Source organism: Caloenas nicobarica, chromosome 2, assembly GCF_036013445.1.
Source record: "Caloenas nicobarica isolate bCalNic1 chromosome 2, bCalNic1.hap1, whole genome shotgun sequence".
Classification (NCBI taxonomy): Eukaryota; Metazoa; Chordata; class Aves; order Columbiformes; family Columbidae; genus Caloenas; species Caloenas nicobarica.
The window spans coordinates 69,816,708-69,841,183 of NC_088246.1; the positions used below are offsets into that span (position 1 = coordinate 69,816,708).

Consider the following 24,476-nt stretch of genomic DNA (forward strand, 5'->3'; position numbering starts at 1 on the left):
TTTCGAGTGTATGATCACAATATGTGCATGTGGTTTGTGAACAGACATTTGTGTTCTGTTGCTGTAAAACCTGCATTTCAGTCATGTTTAAAAAAAAAAAAAAATCTGGTTTTTGTTACAGATGCCTACTTTTTTTGTCTTAAGGGTTTTCTAGTTGTAGTGCTTCTGTAAATATGATGATAGCAATAAGGATAATGTTCTTGTCCTAAGTGATTTGATTGAGAGTGTTAATGTTCCTGTGTGAATGGTGGTTATCTGAGAAGGACTAAGGTCTGGATCCTCAGGCGATGTATAGGATGTGCTGTGTTTGAGGACAGAGATAGTATGGTTGGCATGGAGAGGGAAGCTGTATGTTCTATATTTTATTCCTTTTTAGGAATGCATTTTGAGTGAAGAGCTAAAACTACTTACATGCACCTTTCCTGCAGTGATTATTTTTTCCTTTGACTTAGAGGGGTGCAATAGTAAGTGAGCCTGCTATTCAAGTAAGAAGAAAAGGAAAAAGTACTCAAGTGTGGACTATTGAGAAGCTGGAGAACAAATTGATTGACATGAGAGACCTCTATCAAGAGTGGAAGGAGAAAGTTCCTGAGGTATTGTCTATATTTTCTGAAAGAGATTAGAGATTGAGTTTGTTTTCTTTTAACCCTTTTATTATGTTGTACAGATCAAGTGCAATGACTTTGTATATGAAAGGGTATGGTATTTTGTTTTTTAAAACAAAACAAAACAAATACGAATAATACTAAATGTTCAAAATGTTGATGCTTAATAAAAGAAGCCTGTGCCCTATCCTCACTTGCATTCTCAGATATAAGTGTGCTGAGGTCAGATGTAATTTTGCTGAGGTAATGACTCATGATACCACTAAGAGCAGATGTTTACCTGGCATAATATAGGTGCCATGCAGATAAGTACCAGCTCCGAATAGAAGCAGCTAGTTGCGTTAGAACTAAAATGATTAAATGGCCGTTAGTATCAAAGCTGGCAAGGATGCAGCTTAGATACACTCAAGGTGCAGAACATACTAGTGGAGTAGGGCTTGATCTTAAAATGTGAAATAATCTAATTTCATTTGTATGTCCCTGAAAATTAAAGCAGTGAATAAATCAATTGTAGACAGGCAGTCTACATCAGTATCTCCATCAAAACTAAGTGGCGTTTCCCGAGAGTTTAAGTAGTACATTAGCCTTGGCAGATAAGCATGATACTTGTCAAAAGCTTGCTTGTTTACTGGCAAGAGATAGACGTGAGATTTGGTGTTCCAGAAGACAGTCTCTAGGTATACAGGTAGAAGTGCATAGGAAGTGCATCTCGCTCTCTTGTGGCTGATAGGGAGCACCTAAACTATTTGTATCGAGAATCATTCTCAAATATGTTTGAACAGCTCTTGTGCCTTTGTTACATGCCTTGGACGGGACAGTGGGAATCTCTAAAATCATAACACAGGGGAGGTCAAGCATTTCATCTGTGCCCATTGAAGACAACGATGATTTTACTGCTGACTTTAGTAAGAGCTGCTAGCACATCCTTTGAATATATTATGTCTGCCTGAGCCAGGATCCATCCTTCCCATCGCCTATGTCATCCATAATGCATGTGTTCTATATGCTACATAGAAACATGTAGGTCAAATGCATGTGTTGAAGACGAAAGAGGAGAAGGGAAGGAGTTAACAAGTCCACTGAGGGGGGCGTATCATGCTACAAATCTGCATGAACTCTTCGTGGCTGTGTATAGGCTACTTGTGCAGAAAATGCTGCAGATGCAATCTCAGCTATATGGAAGTCATAAGAACACTTGTAGGCTTAAGTGGGAGTCATCCCGCACCTTCTCTTCTGACCTTGTAGTGGTACCCAGCAGCCGGACCAGCTATTCAACCTGGGGATGATTTGCTCTCTCATTTTAAAAGCATAAACAGAGCAGAAAAGTAAGGTGTAACTTACTGAAATCAATGGCTACTGTGCTTGCTCATGGTAAAATCTGCTTTCTTTGACATCACTAAAAAAAGTAGGTCATCATATTACTGTATCCCATACTAAAGAAAGGATTATATTATATATCATCTCAAAGATTTCATTTCAAATTTGTGATATGCTTCTAGTCTCTTCATACCTATGTTAACAGGAAGGAACGGAAAATAATGGTAGTGACTTAATTTTTGTGCCGTGATCTTATACGATATGGTTTTTCACTTTTGTGTTCCCATGTTTAGACAGGTTTTGACATAACTTTTATGATCTTCAAAACAGATAAGGAAGCTGATTGGCAAAAGAGGAGATCCTTTTTATGAAGCGCAAGAGAATCACAACTTAATTGGCGTTGCCAACGTGTTTTTGGAGTGCCTTTTCTATGACGTGAAGCTGCAGTATGCTGTGCCTATCATCAGCCAGCAGGGAGAGGTAAAGCCACGTAGTGCCCTGATCTATAGCGAGACCAGGCACACTCTGTGCACTCGAATCTGTGGGGTAACATGGCTTTTTGCTGGGAGACCTGACATACACCAAATTATTAACAAGCAAATGATGCTTTGCACATTGCTATGTATGTTTTCTGTTTAATTGTTTACAATTACCCAGCTACTAAAATAGTAGAATAAAATTCCTAGTATCAATGTAAGTAACTGAGCAAACCCCAACATATTAATTTTCTGATGTATAGTCATGACACTGTATGCCTTTTCTGTTGTGTGTGCATTAAAAAGGTCAGTAGTTCTGTATAGAAATAATTTTTTTTTTATTCCTTTCTGTACTTTCTGACGTTGCTTTTCATTTGGTCATTGAGAGCTGCTCCATTCTGTTTCTGTGCACCTCCTAGAGTTTGGTATTTACCATCTTAATGTCTTTAAGTCCCCTGTGCTCAGGCTTTTAGCACGTGTCTCACCACAGGTTGCAGGACGGTTGCATGTTGAAGTGATGCGAGTCACTGGGTCTGTCCCAGAACGTGTAGTAGAAGGAGATGACTCATCTGAGAACTCCAGTGAGAGTGGGAGTCTGGAAGTCATGGATAACAATGGAGAAATTATCCATAGAGCTAAAAAGCTCTCCTGCAGGGTAAGTGAGAACACATCATGAAGTTAAGTTTCAGGCCTTTCTAACTATGTAGTCAGTCTGATATAAAGTACAAAGGTACACAGGCTATTGCTTGCTTCAGATTCTCAAGAAAAGAGACTTTGCTTGTTCTGGTCCTGTGTAGGTCAGTCTAACTGGCTGTGGTTGCCAGTGGCTGAAGGAAATTTTCATTAGTTTCTACTATATGGAGGTCTGCGTCATAAATACAGACATTACAAGGGCTGCACTTCTTGGCAGAAACAGAAGGGGAAATGGTTTTTCTGTGTAACCACCTCCTGTGGTTTGTTTGGTCATCTAATGTAGTATTTATGGATGGTGTCTGGATTTCATCTCTTCTGTGATTGAATGCTTCATTCTCCAGTTGGGCTTATCAGCTTCCTCAAAGAAAACATGTACATGAATGGGTCAGTTAGATGCATGCAGCTGCTTTCCTTGCATCTTCATTTATGTATATGCAAAATATAGATTTCCTAAATTGGGACATTCTTAGAAAACAATTGGAAGTGTCCTTTAAAAATTCTTATTGGCTGTTGGTACTCTTGGATTAAATACTTAATTTTTCAACACTGCAGTTGAAGAAGAAGCAATCATAATTATGAGAACATCTGTTTTGTCTCCTCAGGTAAAAATAAAAGAAGCAACTGGACTGCCACTGAATCTTTCCAACTTTGTCTTTTGTCAATATACATTTTGGGATCAATGCGAGTCAACAGTAGCAGCACCAGTGGTAGATCCAGATGTGCCTTCACCTCAGAGCAAGGATGCTCATTTTACAGTGACCTTCTCTCACTGTAAGGTAACTATTTTTATTATGAAATAGTGTTACTGGGAGGATGGTAGGTTTGAGAGGAGCTATTTAGAATTTGAGCCTTGTTTTGCTGGGGAAAGAAGGAGGGAATCAAGTCATGTAACTAATGACTTCTGACTATACTTCATTCATCTCATCACTTCTTCAAAATGCAGCAAAATGAAAAAAATATTTTAATTAGTTATCCTTTAAAATCAAATGTCATCTTTAATGCATGGGGGAAACTATAATTTATATGATGGCATCTTATTGTATACTTGTTCAGTAACTTGAAAAAGATCATCGGAGTTGTGCCATTTGTTTTTATGGAAATTTTCAAAGCATGAATTGCAGTATGCAGAAGCAGCAATGGCTGAGGTGATATGTTTCACAACTATATTGACAAGAGTTGAGCTTTATGATCCAAGCCGTATGGCTTTACCATGCAGGTAGTTTGTTGTTCAGTGTGTCTTTACAAACTAGTTGAGGAGATGCAATTAATTTCCTTTGATTGGATGTGATTTGTGTTTTCTCGTTTCCAGGACTATGTGGTGAATGTCACAGAGGAGTTTTTGGAGTTCATATCAGAAGGAGCTCTTGCTATTGAGGTGTGGGGTCACAGATGTACTGGCAATGGCAGCTCTGTTTGGGAAGTTGATTCTCTTCATGCTAAAACTAGGACACTGAGAGACAGGTACACATAAATTACACATAGTTGCTTCCATCAGCTTTCTCATACTTGTGGTGCACAAAATAAACTTTGGTGAGGCAACTATTAGTTTTTGTGGGGATGTCTTTTTAGGTGGAATGAAGTAACTCGAAGAATAGAAATGTGGATTTCTATACAAGAATTAAATGAGATGGGAGAATATACTGCAGTCGAACTTCATCAGGCAAAAGATGTAAACACAGGGGGAATTTTCCAGCTTAGACAGGTATGTATCTTTTCCCTATCTTCTTCTTCGTGCTTAAATTGATTCTTAATTTTATACTTAGTTTCTTTGTTTTTCTCTTTCTTTCGATCTCTCAATTACGTGTTCAGGGTCATTCTCGCAGAGTTCAGGTGACTGTGAAGCCCGTGCAGCATTCGGGAACATTGCCTCTCATGGTGGAAGCAATTCTTTCAGTCTCTATAGGTGGTGTAACTGCCAGATCAACCAAACTGCAAAGGGGCTTGGACAGCTACCAGGTAAGACAGTTACTACTTCATGTATTGATTTATTTTTTTGTTTTTTGCTGTTCTAGAGCCAGCCCAACGTAGTTCCATAAGGGACCTTAGCATGCTGATACATTATATGTAATTTTGCAGTTTTACATGTGTTTGAAGCTAATTTACATAGTGTGAGCATATGGTGCTAAATCTGGTTCTTTTTTTGCTTATAACTCGGTGAATAACAGATAAAGAGCCAACTGTGGTATTTGAGTATACACAAGACAGCAGCAATATGAAAAGTGTTTTTACCTTGTGTGTAGAGGTGATTAATAGTAGATTCCTAGCTCCATTAGTTTCCCTCCCTAACAAGGATGGTAAAAGTTGAGGAGGGGAGAAACAGAAAAAAAAAACGAATAGAGAAAATGTCTTACAGTGAAGGTACTGTTTATCTTTCCAAAAAGGACTGAGCTATTATTCAATCAAAATCAGAAACAGCCATCACTGAATGTGAAAGGTGTATTTCTTTTAGCAGAAAAAAGTCTTAAGTATAAATGGCTTCAAGCTGATAGTGGGCAAATTCATACTGGAAATAAAGCATGCTTTTAACAGTGATGGCAAAGAACAAGTGGAGTGGGTCACACGAGGGAAAAGCGAGGTGCCTTTTTTCGAAAGGTTACATTCAGAACCGCAAGTAATTATAGCCTTAAATACAGATGAAACTGTAAAATGTGAAGATTGGTGATATGCTTGCTCAGTCCTTTTTCTGGCACTGTGTTTTTAATAAATATATTCACTAATACTCAAGTCATGGCTGGGATGCTATAGGCTGTAATGAAAAATAAAATCTGTTTCTACCTGTTAATAAGATTTTGGTTATTTGAATGTTGTAATTTTAACATTTTACAAGTTTATTTGTGACGGAAATGTTTGTATTCATGTTTTGGGGTATTTCTGTGAGTTTCTGTTGAGAGAAATGCATGTTCTTTTGTGTTTTACAAAATTTATTTTCTCCTACCAGAAAGAGGAGGATGATGGTGGTGATATGGATAGTTACCAGGTATTGCTGCTGTTGCTGTCAATCCTCTGGCATGGGGCACAGCTAATGCTAATAGCCAGCAACTTTCAAATGAACAAGCGTACTGGAGCAAGCAAAAGCGGCTTTGAAATACATAAATATGCTGTGCATTTAAGAGGCTACCTGGGCTATAAAACACTGCTGTTTCAGTTTATCTCGTGACTTTATACTCTTGCAGTGTGCTCTCTTCTCTGGTACTCAGCAATCAGCTCTCCTAACTGGCTGCATGAACTGCGATGTGAATAAAAGCCTAGAAACTTTTAATTTAGAATGAAAACAGTTTCCAGTGAGTATCATAGGGAAAAGAACAACCACTCGCAGATGCAGGCATCTTTCCCAACCAAATTACGCAGCATAGGATTTTTCATTTGTTTTCTAAAGAAAAAATAACCTTTTAAGTTGTGCAGCTTTCTGAAATGCCAGTCAGGGAGAGAGTTGAGGGTGCAAGTGTAGGGAATACAGAAGCTTCAGTGAAGCAATTTTTTTTTTTTTTTTTAATCTACACAAATACCTTAAGCCTGGTTTTTTTGTGTGATAGGTAAATATAGGACAGTCATAGTTTAGGAAGCATAACAGAAGAACCATTTAAAAGGCGACAAAGGGCAAAAGAGGAAATGGCTCAAAGTGAAACACATTACAGATCTCTGCATGGAAGTCTTATTTCTAGCAGGCAGCTTTACAGAAGTAAAACCAGTTAGATGAGAATGCTGACATCCCTTAAGATAATGTATTGGGTTTTACAGCAATCTCAAAGATACCAGTTAGGTACTAACTTCTTGCGGGCTGTTTATGCGCTTCCTGACTTATCACAGAGAAGAACAAAGCAGATTTTCTGTGATACCACAAAGCATGATTGCATGACGGGTTTTGTTTGCATGGGAAATCTTTTAATTGCACTGATAGCAGCTGCTAGCAATGGAATTTTGCGCAGGTTTGAGGGCGTACTGACCTGTCTAATCTGCAGGAGAACTTATGATCAACTGATACCTGTTTTTCCTATTCCATACACTGTTAAAAAGTTTGATTGCCACTTGTGTGAGTAATTAGCCTATGGTGTATAATTCTGCTCAGCAACTGAGGCAGTCAAATCTTCTTTTCCTCCTATTCAAATTTGAAACTTGAAAGCAAATGAGCTTCCATTCGTGGGTGGTGAGGTACTTAATCAGTGTGCATGTCATTTGGGGGAATAAAGTTTTCTGCATCATGCAAGCTGTTTAATATCGATTCCGATGAAATTATCGCAAAATTCACTGTCCTCTAATCTTAACCACATAGCCTAATAACTTTCTTTTCTCTTTCCATGGTAGGAAGAAGATTTAAACTGTGTACGAGAAAGGTGGTCTGATGCATTGATAAAACGCAGAGAATACTTGGATGAGCAAATTCAAAAGATCAGCAATAAACAAGGTTTGAAGCTTAAAGTCCCTGTCATAAGTACTTTATTCCCTATGCCATAAAAAATATATCTCATATATAATAATTATCTCTTTCACTGTAGAAAAGTCTGAGGATGATTTAGAACGAGAAGCCCGGCTGGTTGAACAGTGGGTGGGGCTGACAGAGGAGAGGAACGCTGTGTTTGTTCCAGCACCGGGCAGTGGAATTCCCGGTGCGCCCGCGAATTGGTATGTACAGAAAAACCATTGGAGTGGTTAGCTTTTTCGGCATGAACATTGCACGCTGCAAGGTAAAGTCTGAGGCTGTTTTAGAGCCTTCTACGTTTTCCTGTAATGCTACCAGTTACCCTCAGATGGCAGAAAGCTAGAAGGCCAGGTGCTGTTTTGAATGTAAGAAAGGTCTGCTTACTTAACATAATTACATAAAGTAGCTTTGAGATAGGTTTCAAGGTTTGAAAATCACCTTTGAGTTTAACATAGTATTTTACACTTTTTCAAAATTCTAAGGGAGTTATCTTGTAGTTTGACTCATTTCAAAAAAAGAGTGGTTCAAAAGTGAATAGTAGAACATGCGACAATTTCATTGGTAAGGGGTGGGGAGGCAAGAAATTCTGATTTTAAAGGATGTGTTCTCTTTTCTCATTTAATTTCATTTAAATTCGTGTTTTAACTAAGATCATTGGAACTGACATGCAAAAATGAGGAATGTGACACGTTAGATTTGGGAAAGTATAGGCAAGAAATATGGCTCTAATGAAGTGTAGGCTGATCTCTCTGGTAATACTTAATATCTCTTCTTCGTTGGGTGACTGATGTAGTGATAATCTTTCCTTGCCATTTTTTTCCCTTATCCACCTGAAATGTGCCGTGATCATGCAGCGAAAAGTGTATTTGTTGATATAAAGACTAGGCCTTGCCAGTGGTTACACATCCAGTTGTTTGAAAAGTTGCTAACGTTTATGGATGAGATGACTACAACCAGTTAACTTTATAAGAAGCAGAACAGGATGTTTAAAACCTGTTATTCTCACAGCGACTGAAATGTGCTGTGTGGGGTGAATTAAGTTTTGGTAACTACGTTTCGCTGCATGTGTAGATAAATAAAACATTGTGCAACACAAGCATTCAAGTTAGCCATCAAAATTTTGACAGGTTTAGTCATTGGTTACAATTAATATTCGTGGAGATCTGTTTGCCCAAATTAGTTTCTGTATTTGCCTTCTTTGTTGACAGCAGTTTGGTTTGTTTCAGGATTCCACCTGCAGGAATGGAAACACATGTACCTGTTCTCTTCCTTGATTTGAATGGTATGTTGTACTGGCAGATTAAGAAATTGGGAGGGGGAGCTGGGGGGGTAAATTAGGTTGGATCAATGAGTTGAAAAAGTGGAAGAATGAATCTGAAGTATCTTAAGACATCAAAACAAGTCCTGGCAATGGCACTGTCCAATATGGCTTGTAAAATGATTTTTCTTCTTTCTCTGTATGTTGGAATAATTATCTGTAGAGGCTGTTTAGCTGGTTTGATGAAGAGTGTGGTAAGACTATAATGAGCATTTTGTTAGAGAAGCTAAATGTTCTCTCTTTGAAGGTATTCAGTTTTACATGTGAGAAAACTATTGGTAGATATTCCTAGGGCACGGGTACACTGTAAACAACAAGGGACTAGAGTTAACACCACATTTAAGGACTGTTTAGCAAACAAGTCTATAATAAAGCAAAAGAGGATCCACAGGCTTTGTCACTTCAGTGAGCTACTAGGGATGCTTATACAGGCCACACATTTATACCTGCTTTAGAAGCTGCTTTCAGAAAACAATATTGACTCTTTGCTTTATGCTCACAAGAAATATTTTTATTTGTTTGTTGCGGTTTTTCCATTATCAGCAGAGATTAGCAGACAGAAGATCAAAACAGGATATTTAAACAGAATGATGGATCATTGCACAACTCTTTTTTTTTTTTTTTTTTTTTTTTTTTTTTTGTTTAGCTAGAAGCCTAATGTAGCCAGAACTGTTTTTCTCAGTTTAAAGATTTCCTGATAAATCAGAGGTGATTTAACGAAGAGATAAGCTGGCTAGGCTGACAAGTGGATAAATCAGAATTTTTCTGGCTGCATAATTTAATGTTGTGAATACCTAGAAATAGTTTTGAAGTCTGTTTAGGTTACATGGGAATGTGTTCAGGCTGAGTCTTAGCCTGGTTTTACTGCCCTTCTTTTGTATGCTGAAATTGTCTTCAAAATATTGCATAGTAATAAGATTAATTAGGATTAAATGTATTATGAAATATGGATAGGACTTTATTACAACTTTGTATTACAACTTTGCTTCTATATATTAATATCCTTTGGTATAAAACTATTTCATTCTTTGCACATTTGTTTCATTAGCTGATGACCTCAGTGCCAATGAACAACTTATAGGTCCCCATGCATCAGGAGTTAACTCAATACTACCAAAGGAGCATGGGAGTCCATTCTTTTATCTGCCGATCATAAAACACAGTGATGATGAGGTAAATTGTTAGCGAGCCTCCTTCTTGACAACTGCAGCTTATGTTAACACTTTCTTTGTATGTTTTATTTTCTACTTGTATGTATTTAATCACTATTGCATTTTTCTCTTAGAAGTACCATCTATATCTAGTGCTGCCTTTATTTTCTGGCCTATTTGATTAAAATTTAAGAGAATAATGACTTGTTAGCCCTTCAGCCTTAATTCAGAGGTGACAAGTCTTAGCTGTTCTTGGTAAAAGAGTAATTCCATTGCCTGACTAAAATCCCTTTTTCTTCTTTCCTCACTCCATGATTCTTCTTGCAGGCTCTTGATTCTTCAGAGAAAGCTACTTCATTTGTTGTGCACTCTAGGCAGAGCTTAATGTTTAAATAAAGCTTTTTATTTTGTAGTACACAATTACTTATTTAAATATAAAGTTTGGGAATTGTTGGAAATTAATGGTTCTAAATACATTTTTGAATTTTTTAACTTACTCTTTCCACCTTCTGTGCCAACTCGGAGATGATTAGCAGAATGAACAGGATGCCCCAGTTGGGGAGGAGACAGGGGGAAAGAAAAACACATGCTGCAGGGTGGGAGCATGTTTGTACTGTATAGGCCTTTATAACCTAATCCAAAACATATGGAAGACTTGCCATTGAATTTTATAAAGTTTTAATACAGTTGTAATAGGATTTGTATTCTTTCCTCCAGTCTTGCTTCCGCTTTGCTCTCTGCTTCCATCTGTGTGAAGACTTCCATCTAAAGCAGTGTTTTCACAGTGCAGGAATTGTGCTCATGATTACATTCCCCGATATCTTGACACCACTTCCGTGCTGCTTCTGATAAATTCCTTACTGTGAAAAGGAGCTTTGACCCCATTTTGCTCCATGATGCTTTTCTTTCATTATTGTTTTATTTCCTGTTAAATCATTGCAAATTTTACCTGTTGTTAGAGTAATTGAATCTTTGACTTCCTTTTCCTTCCTCTCATTTTGTCTGCACAGGTTTCAGCCACTGCTGCTTGGGACTCTTCTGTCCATGATTCAGTGCACCTGAATAGGGTAACTCCTCAAAATGAGAGAATTTACTTAATAGTGAAGACTAGTGTGCAGCTCAGCCATCCTGCTGCAATGGAGCTGGTATTACGCAAAAGGATTGCAGCCAATATTTATAACAAGCAGGTAAGAAGTTTTCAGAGTTTTTTTAATTATGAGTTTTGCTTGATATCCTTAATTTTATGAGTGTGTCGTCTTAGCTGCCTGCTTCATTTTTTGTGAATTCAGTCACTCCTATTCTTATGAAACACATGAAAAAGACGATTATAGGTTGCAGTGAAGCAGCACTTTGGGTAGATACCTTTGAACTGTCCATTTTTCAACCTGGTTTGGCTCAAAGTGTAACAGGTGCTAGTTTTGCAACAAAAAGAGTTTACCTTCTTGTCTATACAACTTGAAATGTTCTTTGATTCAGAGAAGTTGGCAGTAGCTCGTTATTGTAGTCACTCTATTCCTGAGAGCGTCTTTGAGACCTTCACGTGTTCAGTGTAAACACAATGTATCTTTTTTTCTTTACATTTTCTGCTTTTTCTGTTAATTACCAACTAGGCTTGTTTCCCACCACTAGCCAAATGCGTATGTTCTCCACCTACTTTTACACTATGATCTTGATGTGTTTACTTTGACCACAAGAGGGGTTGCTGTTCCCTTTGCTGCTTTGCTGGGGTTAAACAGTGAGGTGCTCTCTGAAATTAAGTTCCTTTCTGTTTCTTCAATTGAGACCAAGAAGGTATTTCAGAATTGCTTCAGATTTTGCAGTACAACAAGGGAGGAACACAAAACAGCTCCTGTTACTACTAAGCAACTTGCTAAGCAGCTGAATTCTGTGCCTTTTTGTATTTTGCATACTGACATTGCTAGTTTCATTTCTTTCAAATCCCTTATTAGATGAAAGTTAAGTGGTGTAAGAGCTAACTAACCTGGCAATGAAGTGTGCTAAGCTTGTGATTACTAAAGTGAAAACTCTGGTTACTATTTCAGTTATGGCTAGAAAGCCAAGTTGTGCCTTGCTGTTGCAAAAGGAAGTTTTTGCCTGTTTAACAGGTGGCTGACAAAATGAGAAATGTTGGTATCCATACATTAGAGATTTCTTGCAACCACAAGAAGTGGCTGCTTCTCTGTTACAAGTTACTACATGAGGATAGAGCATCAGTGCAAAAAAGGAGGAAAATGTTACTAATTGAGCTTAGTAGCATTGTGTACTGAGCGTAGGGCTGTAAAGAGTACTTAAAGGATCATTAATGCAAAAAAGGAGCTTACTAAATTATGGTCCTGAAAAATGTGCTTTTGTGGTAAAATAAATTTTTGAATTGTGACCTTTTATTTCTTAGAATGACATAAATAATCATTGTCAAGACAATCATTGAAAATTACTTTGTTTCTAGAGTTTTACCCAGAGCCTGAAAAGGAGAATATCCTTGAAAAATATATATTATGCCTGTGGAGTGACCTATGAAATAGTATCCAATATACCAAAGGTAAATTATACCATTTTTCTCTGGTAAATTCGCTGAAAGGAACAGAATGACCTACTGCAGTGGGTGGTACTGATGGGGAAGTAAATGTCCTGCTTCGCTAATAGGAGGCAGCTGCCAAAGTGTGTATCCTGAAGTTCAGTGGTGAGATCAGGTTTGTATTTAATCAGCTGAAAACTGTGGGGATTTTATTTTCTCTTCTACTGTGTTTAACTGAATTATTGTAGTAGGGCTATTTTTGAAATCGTATTAGTGTCTACAGAGAGAATAAAAAGCGTACTCAGAGCAATGTTCAGGTCAGTGAAAACAGAATAGCTGGGAAAATGAGTGCGCAGGAATGTAAATTGCTTTTTGAAGAAAAAGCCTGTACAAATTGTAAATGCACTCTTAAATTTATTTTAAAGGTAAACAATCTGGACAAATGAAAACAGAAATAGTCTCGTCGCCATGCAACGGTCACTTTTGTGCAGTAGTACTTTAAAATTTAAACTCTAGGGAAGTCACACAGGATAGCTAAGATATGGGAAGGAAGATGTATTTACTTGCCTAGGTAGCTGTCATTATTTAATCCTTAACATATGCAATTTCAGTTTATATATGCATTATTCTTAGAAGTACATTGATTACAATAAATGTGCAAACTTCTTTCAAGCATGATCTCTTAGTTCAGCATTATTTACATCTGTACTGGAAAGTCCTGGATCAGTGATTGTAATTAGGATTACCAATTAAGGATTATTGATCCAAATTAATTTCTGGATTGAGATGGTCTAAGTGAATCAATATATTCAAACCTATAGGCTTTAATTTTTAAAAAATTCAATAGTGTAACTTGTAATTTAGGCTACAGAAGAAATTGAGGATCGCGAGACCTTGGCGCTGATGGCCGCAAGGAGTGAAAATGAGGGCACATCCGATGGTGAAACGTACATTGAAAAATACACGCGTGGGGTGCTGCAAGTGGAGAACATTTTGAGCCTTGAACGACTAAGACAGGCAAGGAAGAGGCACTTCTTGCACCTTTTGAGCTGGCTTATGAGAATTCAAGTAGAGATAATTGGTCTTTTAAAAATACCAAGTGTTGCTTGGGGTTTTAGTTTGAGTTTCCTTAGAGAACATTGAATGGATAAATGTCAGACGAGGTTAGTTTTGTGAAATAAAGAATTCCAGCAGTGGTGGGTCTAGTAACTGTAGCTGGCAATGGTGTAGTACTTGGAACCCGAACAGGCAAAGACCAAAGGATGAATTTCAGAAACAAATTTTGGTGGTTGTATGTGCAAATTAAGATTTGTAAATGCAAGGCCTGTTTGCTGTGTCTATCCATGCTGAAAAAAGCTTCTATCCTGCTTGATAATTTCTCATGAGGCCACCATGGCATTGCCCATTTCGATGTGAGCACTTTTTTAGTGTAACCACTTCTTTATGTAGGCAGTCACGGTCAAAGAGGCACTCTCCACCAAAGCAAGAAACATCCGCAGGAGCATCAGCACTCCAAATGTCCACAACGTAAGGACCCTTCAACCTCTGGTAGATTAGTGCTAATTGGGCGGGGGGCGTGGTGTCTGTGTGCTGGTGTAATACTACACACAATGCGATACTGTAATAATTGTTCTGAGCTAGGACTAACCAACCTATAAAGAAGTCGTTGCGAAGGAAAATGACTTGATCACTTAATAGAAGCCCTTCCCCACAACTGTCCATCCTGGGAGACTACAAAGTTGACAGAAAAGTGGGAGGGTTGGTTTAGTTAAACTCTTAGAAGAGTTTTGGGAGTAGTTTAGGATGATGACTGCCCTGATTCAGGTTACTTTTTCTTCAAAGTCTCTGTAACTTTATTCATAGTGTAAGGGATCGTTTCCATTTTGTGTGCGTTTTATGCATTCTCCTATCATCCACTCATACAGAGCAAATGTAGCTGTCGTTATAAATAATCTTACCTGAAAAATAAGAACACAAAAGTTGTCAGGACTAAATTATCACAGTGTCTCCTCAAGGCATTATGTTTAATAAATAAACGTAGGCATTTTGTCATTCTGCCTGCTGGTGTTTTGTAGGTGTCCTGTAGCCGACTAGATCTTTCTGCCTGTGATGATGAAGATAAGGTATGTAAATGTGAAGTTCAGAAAAACAAATGGCACACATTCTCAGATTTATTCCCTCTTCAAAGCAAGATGTATTTGAGAATTGAAAAAAATAGGAACACAGTCTCTCTAACTGTCTATTTACATAGTATATCTAAAAATGCTGCACTAATAATGTATTATTTTGAATTAAACCTTCTTGTCATTCTCTGCTCTTCATATTAAAATTGCAGAAACTGATATTTAAGGAGGAGGAAGTTATAGCAAAACTTAATATACTTCACTGAAAATCTAATTAGCTGCTAAGTAATCCGTGTGAGACAAAATTGTCTTGAAGTCAGTAACTTGACATTCCTTTTTTTGTGTGGTTTGTTTTTTTGTTTTTTTTTTTTTGTTTGTTTGTTTTTTTTAAAAAAAAACCTTACCTGTGAGTTTACCTATTAATTTTTCCATATTTGCCTGTATCCGCGTGCACACTTATGTATTTTTATTTCTTAGGGTTGGGCTGAAAGTCACCTAGATATATCTGACTGTTCTTCCAGTTATCAAGATGTATCATGCTATGGTACTTTACCCAGGGAGTCACCTCGCAAGAGCAAAGATGGCAGTGGTGAGACTATAAAATGCATATGTAATGACAACATTTGTGGTTTTTTAATTACTGCATTAAATTGAAAATTAAATTCTCAGTGCTCTTCTTCTACCAATTGCATTATCCAGCTTCTTACTTCAGCAGCTAAACATAATCATAGGGGAGAATGGGAGAAATGCATGAAAAGATCTGGGAAAGGACAGGAAATTGGGAGTGTCCAGAAAACTGAGAGGAAAGCAGAAAAACAAGCTACATGTGAATCAAAAGAGTGGGGGGACACAAACAAACAAAACCCCGAACCAAAAACCAAAACAACAAAAGAAAAAAATAAAACACACAGAAGGAGATGCTATTAGTTCACAAATTTGAAAATGAAAATGTTTTTATTAAAGTGAGAAGGATCCTTTTGAGGTTCTTTACATGATCTGAATATCTGCTCTGCCATGTCAGTGTGTCACAGGTGCCTTATCTTCTTTTGGTCAAATTATAAGACTCTCCTTGAACAGGCAATACAGGTAGAGACACTGCTGCCACAAATTGGGACTGGGAGTTTATTCATTGCTTCCTTGTCTATCTATAATTTCTTTTTGGTCATCCTGGTTGCGCAGGGTTGCTGGCTCGGTTCAGGGCAGAGTTGCAGTGTTGTGGGCAGAGGTCAGGTGAGGTGCAGGAAGCAAAGAGCTGTCAGTTCCACTTCTCACCACTTTTATGGCTGAGGTGAAAAGGAGAAATATTGGAGCCTCAGAATGGAGGGGGCAGATACTGCTGTTCTCTGCTTTCCTTCTGTTTTCTGAGTCATCAGAGGGACATACCCTGTTTCCCCAAAAATAAGCCCTAGCATGATTTTTCAGGATTTTTGAGGATGCTCGAAATATAACCCCTACTCCAAAAATAAGCCCTAGTTACAGTTCATAAAAAAGCCAATTTAAAAAGCATCCAGGCAGCTATACATGTAAAAAAGTAATGTTTTGGAGTAAAAATTAATATAAGACCCTGTCTTATTTGGGGGGAAACAGGGTAGTGGAGAGCTCTATGAGGGAAAGTTGTCTCATGCTTGGGCCAGTGGCCAGATACCAAAATCAATATTGACGTTCTTTCTGTAGTCATCAACTTGCCAAGTGCATGGCTTAACCTTGCATTATTTTAAATTATGCTCTTGTGGACAAGATAGGAAGAAATGAAATACAGTTTTTTTGCTTTTTTCCTAGGTGTTGTATCAGAGAATTCCCATGCTTTAATGGCCAGCCCTTTTAAAGCATTTTCTCCTCAGCCGCCGAAGTTTTTCAAACCCTTAATGCCAGTGAAAGAGGAACATAAAAGGAAGACCCCACTTGAAAGCCGACCTCTGCTTAGTCAAGAGGTAATCTTTGAAAACCAGCTGTTGCTTTTTTTTTTTTTTTTAAATGGAGATTGATTTTGTGTCCTTGGCAAAACGTTTGCAGCATGCATCTGATGCAATAGAATTTTGTAATTCTCTGGTTATATTGATCAGGCTGTTCTTTATACGTGGTGGGGTTTTGGTGTTTGTGTTTTTTCCTGAAACAATGTTTTGGTTTTGCTCTTTTTTTTTTCCCCCCCACTTCTTGGTAAGTATTCTCCTTTATAGGGTACTTCTGTTCTATTTTTAAGTGATAGTAACCTGCATTTTTTTTCTTCAGCAAGACGTTGGTGTGTTTTTTCAAAGATAAAAAGTAATTCCATGAAACAGTGTTGTAGTCGGTTACAATTCTGACCTGTATTACTCAACCTAAACCTCTGTTGGGAGGAGCGCACTTTCTCTACCTCTTAACTCGAATTCTCGTGGACACCTGGCCAGCACGGACGTTCCACTTGCTTTAACGCCTTTCTAACTTGCACACATGTAGCGCTGTGGTGGGAATTGTGGTTTGTGTGATGTGTTGTGTGTCTTAACCTTTGCAGAGCTTGCCTTCACCTGGGGCGCATGGCGCTGGCTGCGTGCTGCCGTCAGGAAGCAATGCCAGCAGCACGCCCGTAGAAAGCAATAGCGCACGTGAGGAAAAGATTGTAAGTTTTGTACCAGCTGCTGTTACGAGGCCTGGTGGTGGGCTTAGGTTTGGTGGTGGGCCTAAGGTGCTTGCGCTACCGCAGCAGATAAAAGGTGTCACGTGGATATAATCACTTGCGGTTGATTGTAACTAATGGTTATAATGAACACTTGCCTGGCTTGCAAATGCAGTCTGTCTTTGGAACTAACTCGGTGTTTTGGGTTTGTTTTGTTTTGGGGTTTTTTGTTTGTTGTTTAACTTTCAGATGTGATTTGTCTTGTGGGGTGGGCGGAAGAGGGGAGGCTTTAGTTTTACAGGGCACAAATGATCAGGTAAAGGGTGGTTTAGTGAACCATGTTGTTGTTGCTCTAATATACCTTGTATGTTACCCAGATTTTGTGACTATACCCCAGAGTAAATGGAATGATCTCATTTGGTGTAAGTAACCATGCATTTAGGTGTGGGTACACTGTAAAAGCTTCTTATTGCCTGATGTGGAAGTTATATGACTTAAATAAGATTGCCGCTCTTAATTAACCTGCAGCCTGTCTTCATCGTAATTCAGACAGTGAATTGAGGTGGAGGGCTTTCATTTTTTTCTTCACCTGCCAAATCCATTTCTCACTGCTGCTTCAAGAAAAAGTGTATCATCATTTCTGCTCTATGATGGACTTGGGTTTTGGGCTGTGGAACATGGCTGTAAATACTTGCTTTAATCAGAGCTTTTAATTTAAATTCAGAACCTTCAAATTGTTACCTGTAAGTATTATAGACCTCCTTTACCATGAAATGCTAGTGATGGATTCTTCATATTCAACAGTTATTTTCATTCCTACCATATAGCCAAGCCATCAAAAAATCTGTTCTGGATTTCTAATGCTATTTTGTAGGTTGTTATACCAAAGTAGCCGGAATGTTCTGGTGTATATATTTGAAGTGTGGCTGCTGGTTTTGGGTAGCAGCTGTTTTATTCTCAATCATGCTAATTTTCCGTAAGGTAACTGACATGCTGACTTGCACTGAGTCACAAAATGAGTTGCAAAATTTTCCATAGCAGCCTCAGGGCAATTTTCATCCCTTGAGTAAAAACAGGGTCCCACTCTATGCATTCCCTGAATTAACCCAGGCATTTGCCTGTGCTCTTTTCCAAAGATAAGCACAAGCTTTCAGAGCTGGAAAAGGGCAACATCCTGCACAGGGCTTTTCCAATTAGAATTAATTCATTGAATACCGTAAGCCTGCTGTAGCCAACAGGGCCCTGGAAAGAGCTCTTCTTTCAGTTCTCAGCTGCTTGTTCCTACCTTTGCACGGACTTCTCCCTTGCACCAAAACACCTTTTTGTTTGGTTGCATAGCAAATCAGATCAAGAGAACTGATCCATCCAGCTGGTGACTAGACTCCCACAGAGTAGTATTTTGTTTGGATCTACTCCCCTGTCTGATCACCTCACAGACACTTGAGTGTACTGGGGAGGCAGGCAGGAACTAGCAGCCACTGTTGGGGAGGAGGTTGAGGTGGCTACTTTGGGTAGCCCTGCCAGCTTATGACATCAGGTTTACCAAATGATGGCTTCTGGGGTTTTTTAATCACTTTAGGAAGGAAGCCTTTGTAAGATGTAGGCTTCCCAGGCTACCTTGCATTTTTCAGCAGTGGAGCAAGTCTATGTTTTATGTAGGCTGGTGTATAAATTTCATACATTCGAATTGAACAGTGCTTTCAGAACAAGTTCAGAGATTACACTAGGGCAACATCACATGTCTGCATGAAACTTCAGCTGTCTGCTCCTGTTTATCTGATTTGAAGTTTTCACATTATTAATCAATACTGTAAATAATTGCTCTAAGGTATAGAGCCTCATTCTCCTAATTAACCACTGGATGATTAGTGTTGCTTCAGGTGTGATGCTCACTTGAATCTTACAGCATGTAAAAAAAAATGCCGCAGAAATAAAATGACTAAACATACAGGAAGCTAGTAATTTTTAACTACATTAATGTTCTGCATAGAAGAATGATGTTTGGCTTTTTTCTCATGTTTCTTTGGGACCTGTTCTTAGCTTTTCTTGAATATTCCAAACACTTCTGTCAAAGGAAGGGACAACAACAACAACAAAAAAGCAGTTGACCATATTTTTATTCAACTGGCCTGAAATACAGCATTTGACCTAGAATTTCAGGGAGCATTTCCACATGCATTTAGCATTGCAGCTGTTTCAGAGCAGCATGGCATAAGGGCATGATCTATATAATACGTGAGTACAGTGGAATATGTTAAGGTTGCATGCAATGTTTTCATATGGAGTGTATTTTGACTACTGCCTGTATATAACACATCTAAGGGGGAGCTGGCTAAGAGCAAATCCTCCTAGCGGCCAAGGAGAATGGAAGCATCAGTGATGCAACTACTAAAGGAGTATTACCAATTTTTAAATTATTAAAATGGGAACTAGCATCTTTGAGGTTACTTGAGAGCTGTAATCAGGGATCTCAAAACTCAGATACTTTAACTTTTAACTACGCAGTATGTTTGTTATGAAGCAAGTGGAGGGAAGCTGCTCTATGGTCTTGCTTACTTGGTTTCTCTTATTGCTAAATCTTGATGTGTAGTCTTATCTCCTTAGTTCTTGCTGGCACATTCTTACTGTTATCAGTTCTTAAATCTGTTTTTCATTATAGTCTGTTATGTCCCAGGGAAGTGGCTGCAGTTTCGTTATCAATTTTTCAAGGATTTTATCTTTATTTCCACCAATAGCTTGAGCAGTACAAGGTGGCTTCCTGCTTTTTTTTCCCATATGAAACTGCTTTGTTTCTGGATTTTCCCAATCAGGAAGCTCAAGAGAAGCTTTGAAAGGAAATATTTCTTGTCCCCACAAGGGGCACCTTTTGTCTCACATAAGGTGATATCACCTCTTTGCAGCATTCTTCACAAACCACGTCACCAACGTCTGTGCATCTGTAGAGCTGTTTCTCACAGTGTTTCTTATCCAGTCTGATTCTGAAGAGAGAGGCCTTGTGTGTACTAAAATTTTTTTCAGTCCAGTGGTGAATTTCGCAGGATTCAAAGGAGAAACAAAGAACTGTCTTATAAAAATGCCTTTTGGTTTCAAGTGGATGTTTATCTAGTATTCACTAGAAATACTTCATGAATTGCTTATTGATTTGGAGTTCATGTAATATTTTAAACCCATCGTATTTGATAAACACTAGAGGTTGTAATGTTATGAAAACAACGAACTAAAAGGTTCTGCATAGAGCAAAACTTACTTTTGCGTAAGTAGTAAGGGTAAAAGGGAAGGAGTAAGCAGAATAATTGAGAAAAGGTCCCTCAGATGAGCAACAGGTATACTCCAATATGTAAAAAAGGTGCTTTGCATAATGCTTTAGTGCTTGGAAGGGTATTCGTAGTCCAAATAAAGTGGATATTAATTTTGTCCTTTACTTTTAAAGGGACTACTTGTAGATTTCAGATTGAAAAACCAAGATTTTCAATAATATAAATAATTTTCAGTAGTGTCGTGTGACATTTCATAATGCTATCCCTCTATCCTCTGCAGAGAAGTAAATAATTTCAAAATAAAGCCTTCGTCTAAATTTCATAAAAGAAATAACTCTGAAGCAGAGCTGTAAAGATACGCAATTACTGCCTGGCATAGGTTGCAAAGGTGATTAATGGCTTGAAGCATCTGACATATGGGGAGAGGTTGGGAGAGCTGGGACTGTTCAGTCTGGAGGAGAGTAGGTTGAGGGGCATCTTATCAATGTGTAAAAATGCCTGATGGGAGGGAGCGAAGGCAAGGCAGACTTTTCTCCAGTAGTGCCCAGTGATGGGGCATGAGGCAATGGACATGAGTTAAAACACATGAGATTCCACCTGAACACAAGAAAACACTTTTTACTGTGAGGGTGGTCAAATGCTGGAGTGGGTTGTGCAGAGAGGTTCTAAGAGTCTTTGTGCTTGGAGATCTCAAAATGCACCCAACTGGACGTGGTCCTGGACAATCTGTTCTGGTTGACCTTGCTTGAGCAGGGGGTTTTGGACTAAATGACCTCCAGAGGTGCCTTCCGACCTAAACGGTTATGTGATTATTCTGACGTGTGCAAACTGAACAAATCTGTTTGCTGTCTGTGTATTTGAAGCTTTGTTTTACAAAGTTATTTGAGCAGTTTTGGTTATTATGAAGTATAGGAAGCATTTTCAAGACGGTGTTTATCTTAAACTTGTTCTCAATGCATTGGTCATCTGGCTAAGTATTGTGCTTTTTCTTTTCCATCAGTCATTCATGGCAGGTGACTGAAAGCATCAAACTATATATCACACAGGGTCTCACTTGATCAGTAGTTGAAATCCATGATGCAGGTAAATGAATAGAGAAATAACAGGAGCTTGAGTTGCTCTAAATTTCAGCAGTTTCCATTTTTCTGAAGATGTGTGTATATATACATATGCTTACATATGCATATATTAAAAAAAATGTATTTCTATGAAGAACGAAGTAACTTAAAAAAGCATCCCTGTGGAGTCCTGCCTGCAGTATTTTATATTGGGGAGCAGCCGAGCCACATTGCTGGGGTTTTTCTCAGATGCAGCTTGACAGACTGAAGTCCTCAGCTTTGGGTGAGCTCTGTGAAAGCCGTGTTTGTGGGCTGGTCACAGCGCATCACTGCTCATTATCAAAGGCAAATTCAGGGAGCTGCCTCCAAATTCTGCCAGGTTGATTTAGCATCACTTTCCCTCCAGACACATACATGCATGCACACAAATGCTTCCTTGAAGATTCTCTGTAATATTTGATCCTTGTGCCTTTATTTTCAATTATTGTGAATGTGTTCAGGTGCGATAGCTAGAGGTGAGCAAAATTATTGAGCCTCACTGGTATCAGATTAATAGAAAATCCCATTGTGCAGCATAGTTTTTAACAATATGTTAACCATCAGTATTGCACCTGAGACACTGTAAGGCCTCTTCCATTCTTATTTATGTTTATCTTGGTAGGTGGTCAGTTCTATAGAATACCTTCAATGGGTTTAATTAGTATAAATCATGGAAAAAACAAGTTTATAATATGTATCTATAAAAAACTGAGCATGATGAAAATATGTAAACATATAACTTTTTCATGTTGCGAGCTTTCCTTATACCAAACTTTACTGCTTTATATTTTCTGAACTATTTAGAATTTATTTTCTGAAAATTGAATAGCTCAGTGTAGACAGGATATGTTCCCAGCAGCCTTTTTCAGAGGTGTCTTCCATTTTTCAGTTAAAGAACATTAAAGGTATATATTTCTCCACGTACAGAAAGGAAAAAGTCAAGGAAGGTTAGTGTATTTTGAAAACTTCACTGTCATAGGTTTCTAATCCCGCTCAATACTCTTCTTTTGCAGGACTCCGAGGAGGAAGACAGTGAGTTGGAGGCCATTAATAAGAAGCTGATAAGTCCACAAAGTTTTCAAAATTTCCGGCCTTACGTACCGGAGGAGTTTGCCGACTTCAGTGTTTACAATGCTAGCCTGGAGAACAGGGAATGGTTTTCTCCTAAATCAGACTTCATGAGTTCACGTGTTCTTGAGAAAGAGGTATCCCGCAGCCCCACCACTAGCAGTATTACTAGTGGCTACTTTTCCCACAGTGCCTCTAACGCTACTCTGTCTGACATGCTTGTTCCCTGTAGTGATAGCACAGACCAGCTCGCCACTCACACGAAGGAGCTGGACTCTAATGATCCCTCAGGATCATCTCTTGCACATGATTTGAGGTCCTCTTCAAACAAAGAATGTCGAGAGCCAGAAAAGGAGTTAGCGAGAGAAAAGTTACCTGTGTTACCACTGAAAGAAAACAGTGCCTTAGCGGAACAAGTACCGCTGTCCCTCGATGCCATTGACAGAGACTCTCAGCAGTTGCCCAGAGCTGGATCATTTCCAGCTTTAAGTTCCTCGGCTGGCAAAAATACCTGCCGTACAATTGAATTTTCAGCACGTGAAGCAACAGTTGAGCACATGACGGACATTCTGGAAGATCACTCCTTTACAGAGTTCATGGGCGTCGAAGATGGAAAGGACTTTGACCACTCGACAGCTCCACAGCCGTGTTCCCTTCTATCCCCTAATGGAGCGGGTGCCTCGGAGTTACCCCGAGGTGCTGAGGTGGAGCAGAGCACGTGCGTGGTCCAGCTGGGCTCTGGAGATGCTGCGGGAAGCCTTTTGTGTTCTACACTGGTGAAAGAGACTTCAGACCCTGAGACTGATCCTGATGCTGCCATAGATGATGTTATTGGGAAGGACCACTTGGATGCTTCCGATTGTGAAGAAGGTGCTTCTGCAGAGCAGGCCGATGTCTTGCCTAGCTGGGTGGCAGTGGGTGAACAAGTCTGTGTTGGAAGTAATAAGATGGGCACAGTGAGATACGTTGGAATGGTGGATTTTTCAGCTGGAATCTGGGTTGGAGTCGAACTAAATGTTCAGCTGGGTAAGACTAAATCCACTCTGGGTTATCTATGCAGTTAGAATGATCTGTTTTTAAAGTTAAGAGTACAATCATACACTGTTCAATCTTGGGAAATACCTCTGATTTCATACAGGCTTGGAATCTGAATGCACATCCAGATCTAGGCTTTCTGTTTATAAGAATACTTTGCTAAGGGTTAATTTTTAACTGTCTTACAGCCCTGTTCTTCTTGCTCTACGCAGAATAGTGCTTTTGCTTGTTGTGGTAGTTCCCATTGATACCCATCTGTTTTTATAGATCAGAAAAACAAGCAAAGCCTGTAATTGGCAGATTTTTTTTTTTAAATCAACATGCATGTTCATGGGCAGTACTAACAATGGACATGACTTGTCAAATGGGTTTGTCTGTAGCCTTCAGAGATATTTCCCCCCCCACCCCCCCACTAGGGAAAGTTTAGTTACAGAGCATAGGGTTTCTTTAACCTCAATTTGATGGAGACGGAAAAAGTCAATGCTCTGCAAGTGTTAAAGAGATTCCTACAGAAATGCTTCCTATCTTCTTAAAAGATGATGTTTTTAGTAGTTTAACAGATACTAACATTGACACTGGAAGTTGCTCTGACAGCTAAGTTTTAAGCTTTGTAAGCAATTGGTTTTGAGGATAGTTTACTTTGTAAAATGAACAAATGTTTGACTTTTTAAACTGTTGGTTAGCAAAGTAATATTTTAGGAAATCATGGTTCTGGTCACAATTCAAGCCCTTCTTTCCAAGTTTTGTTCTCCCTAGTGTGTGGTATGCATCTGGCTTCATCACTCAGTATGAAAAATCTTAACTATTTAAC

At 38.7% G+C, this 24,476-nt stretch overlaps 1 protein-coding gene across 5 annotated transcripts in view; it reads left to right on the forward strand.

Moving 5' to 3' along the window:
- KIF13A (kinesin family member 13A) overlaps positions 1-24,476 on the forward strand; it is a 115,635-nt gene that overhangs the window by 89,523 nt on the left and 1,636 nt on the right. For 3 of the 5 annotated variants that reach the window (XM_065627382.1, XM_065627385.1, XM_065627383.1), the window contains 20 exons: positions 453-593; positions 2,253-2,402; positions 2,889-3,053; positions 3,694-3,867; positions 4,401-4,552; positions 4,661-4,793; positions 4,901-5,047; positions 6,030-6,068; positions 7,394-7,493; positions 7,585-7,711; positions 8,735-8,790; positions 9,875-9,999; positions 10,988-11,164; positions 12,424-12,516; positions 13,357-13,509; positions 13,942-14,019; positions 14,568-14,615; positions 15,093-15,204; positions 16,395-16,546; positions 22,576-23,656. In XM_065627382.1, coding sequence (XP_065483454.1) covers positions 453-593; positions 2,253-2,402; positions 2,889-3,053; positions 3,694-3,867; positions 4,401-4,552; positions 4,661-4,793; positions 4,901-5,047; positions 6,030-6,068; positions 7,394-7,493; positions 7,585-7,711; positions 8,735-8,790; positions 9,875-9,999; positions 10,988-11,164; positions 12,424-12,516; positions 13,357-13,509; positions 13,942-14,019; positions 14,568-14,615; positions 15,093-15,204; positions 16,395-16,546; positions 22,576-23,656 — 3,403 coding nt within the window. Of the gene's footprint in view, positions 1-452; positions 594-2,252; positions 2,403-2,888; positions 3,054-3,693; positions 3,868-4,400; positions 4,553-4,660; positions 4,794-4,900; positions 5,048-6,029; positions 6,069-7,393; positions 7,494-7,584; positions 7,712-8,734; positions 8,791-9,874; positions 10,000-10,987; positions 11,165-12,423; positions 12,517-13,356; positions 13,510-13,941; positions 14,020-14,567; positions 14,616-15,092; positions 15,205-16,394; positions 16,547-17,106; positions 17,212-17,585; positions 17,626-22,575; positions 23,657-24,476 lie in introns of those variants that run through there. The other 2 variants (XM_065627387.1, XM_065627386.1) reach the window with 2 other exon arrangements.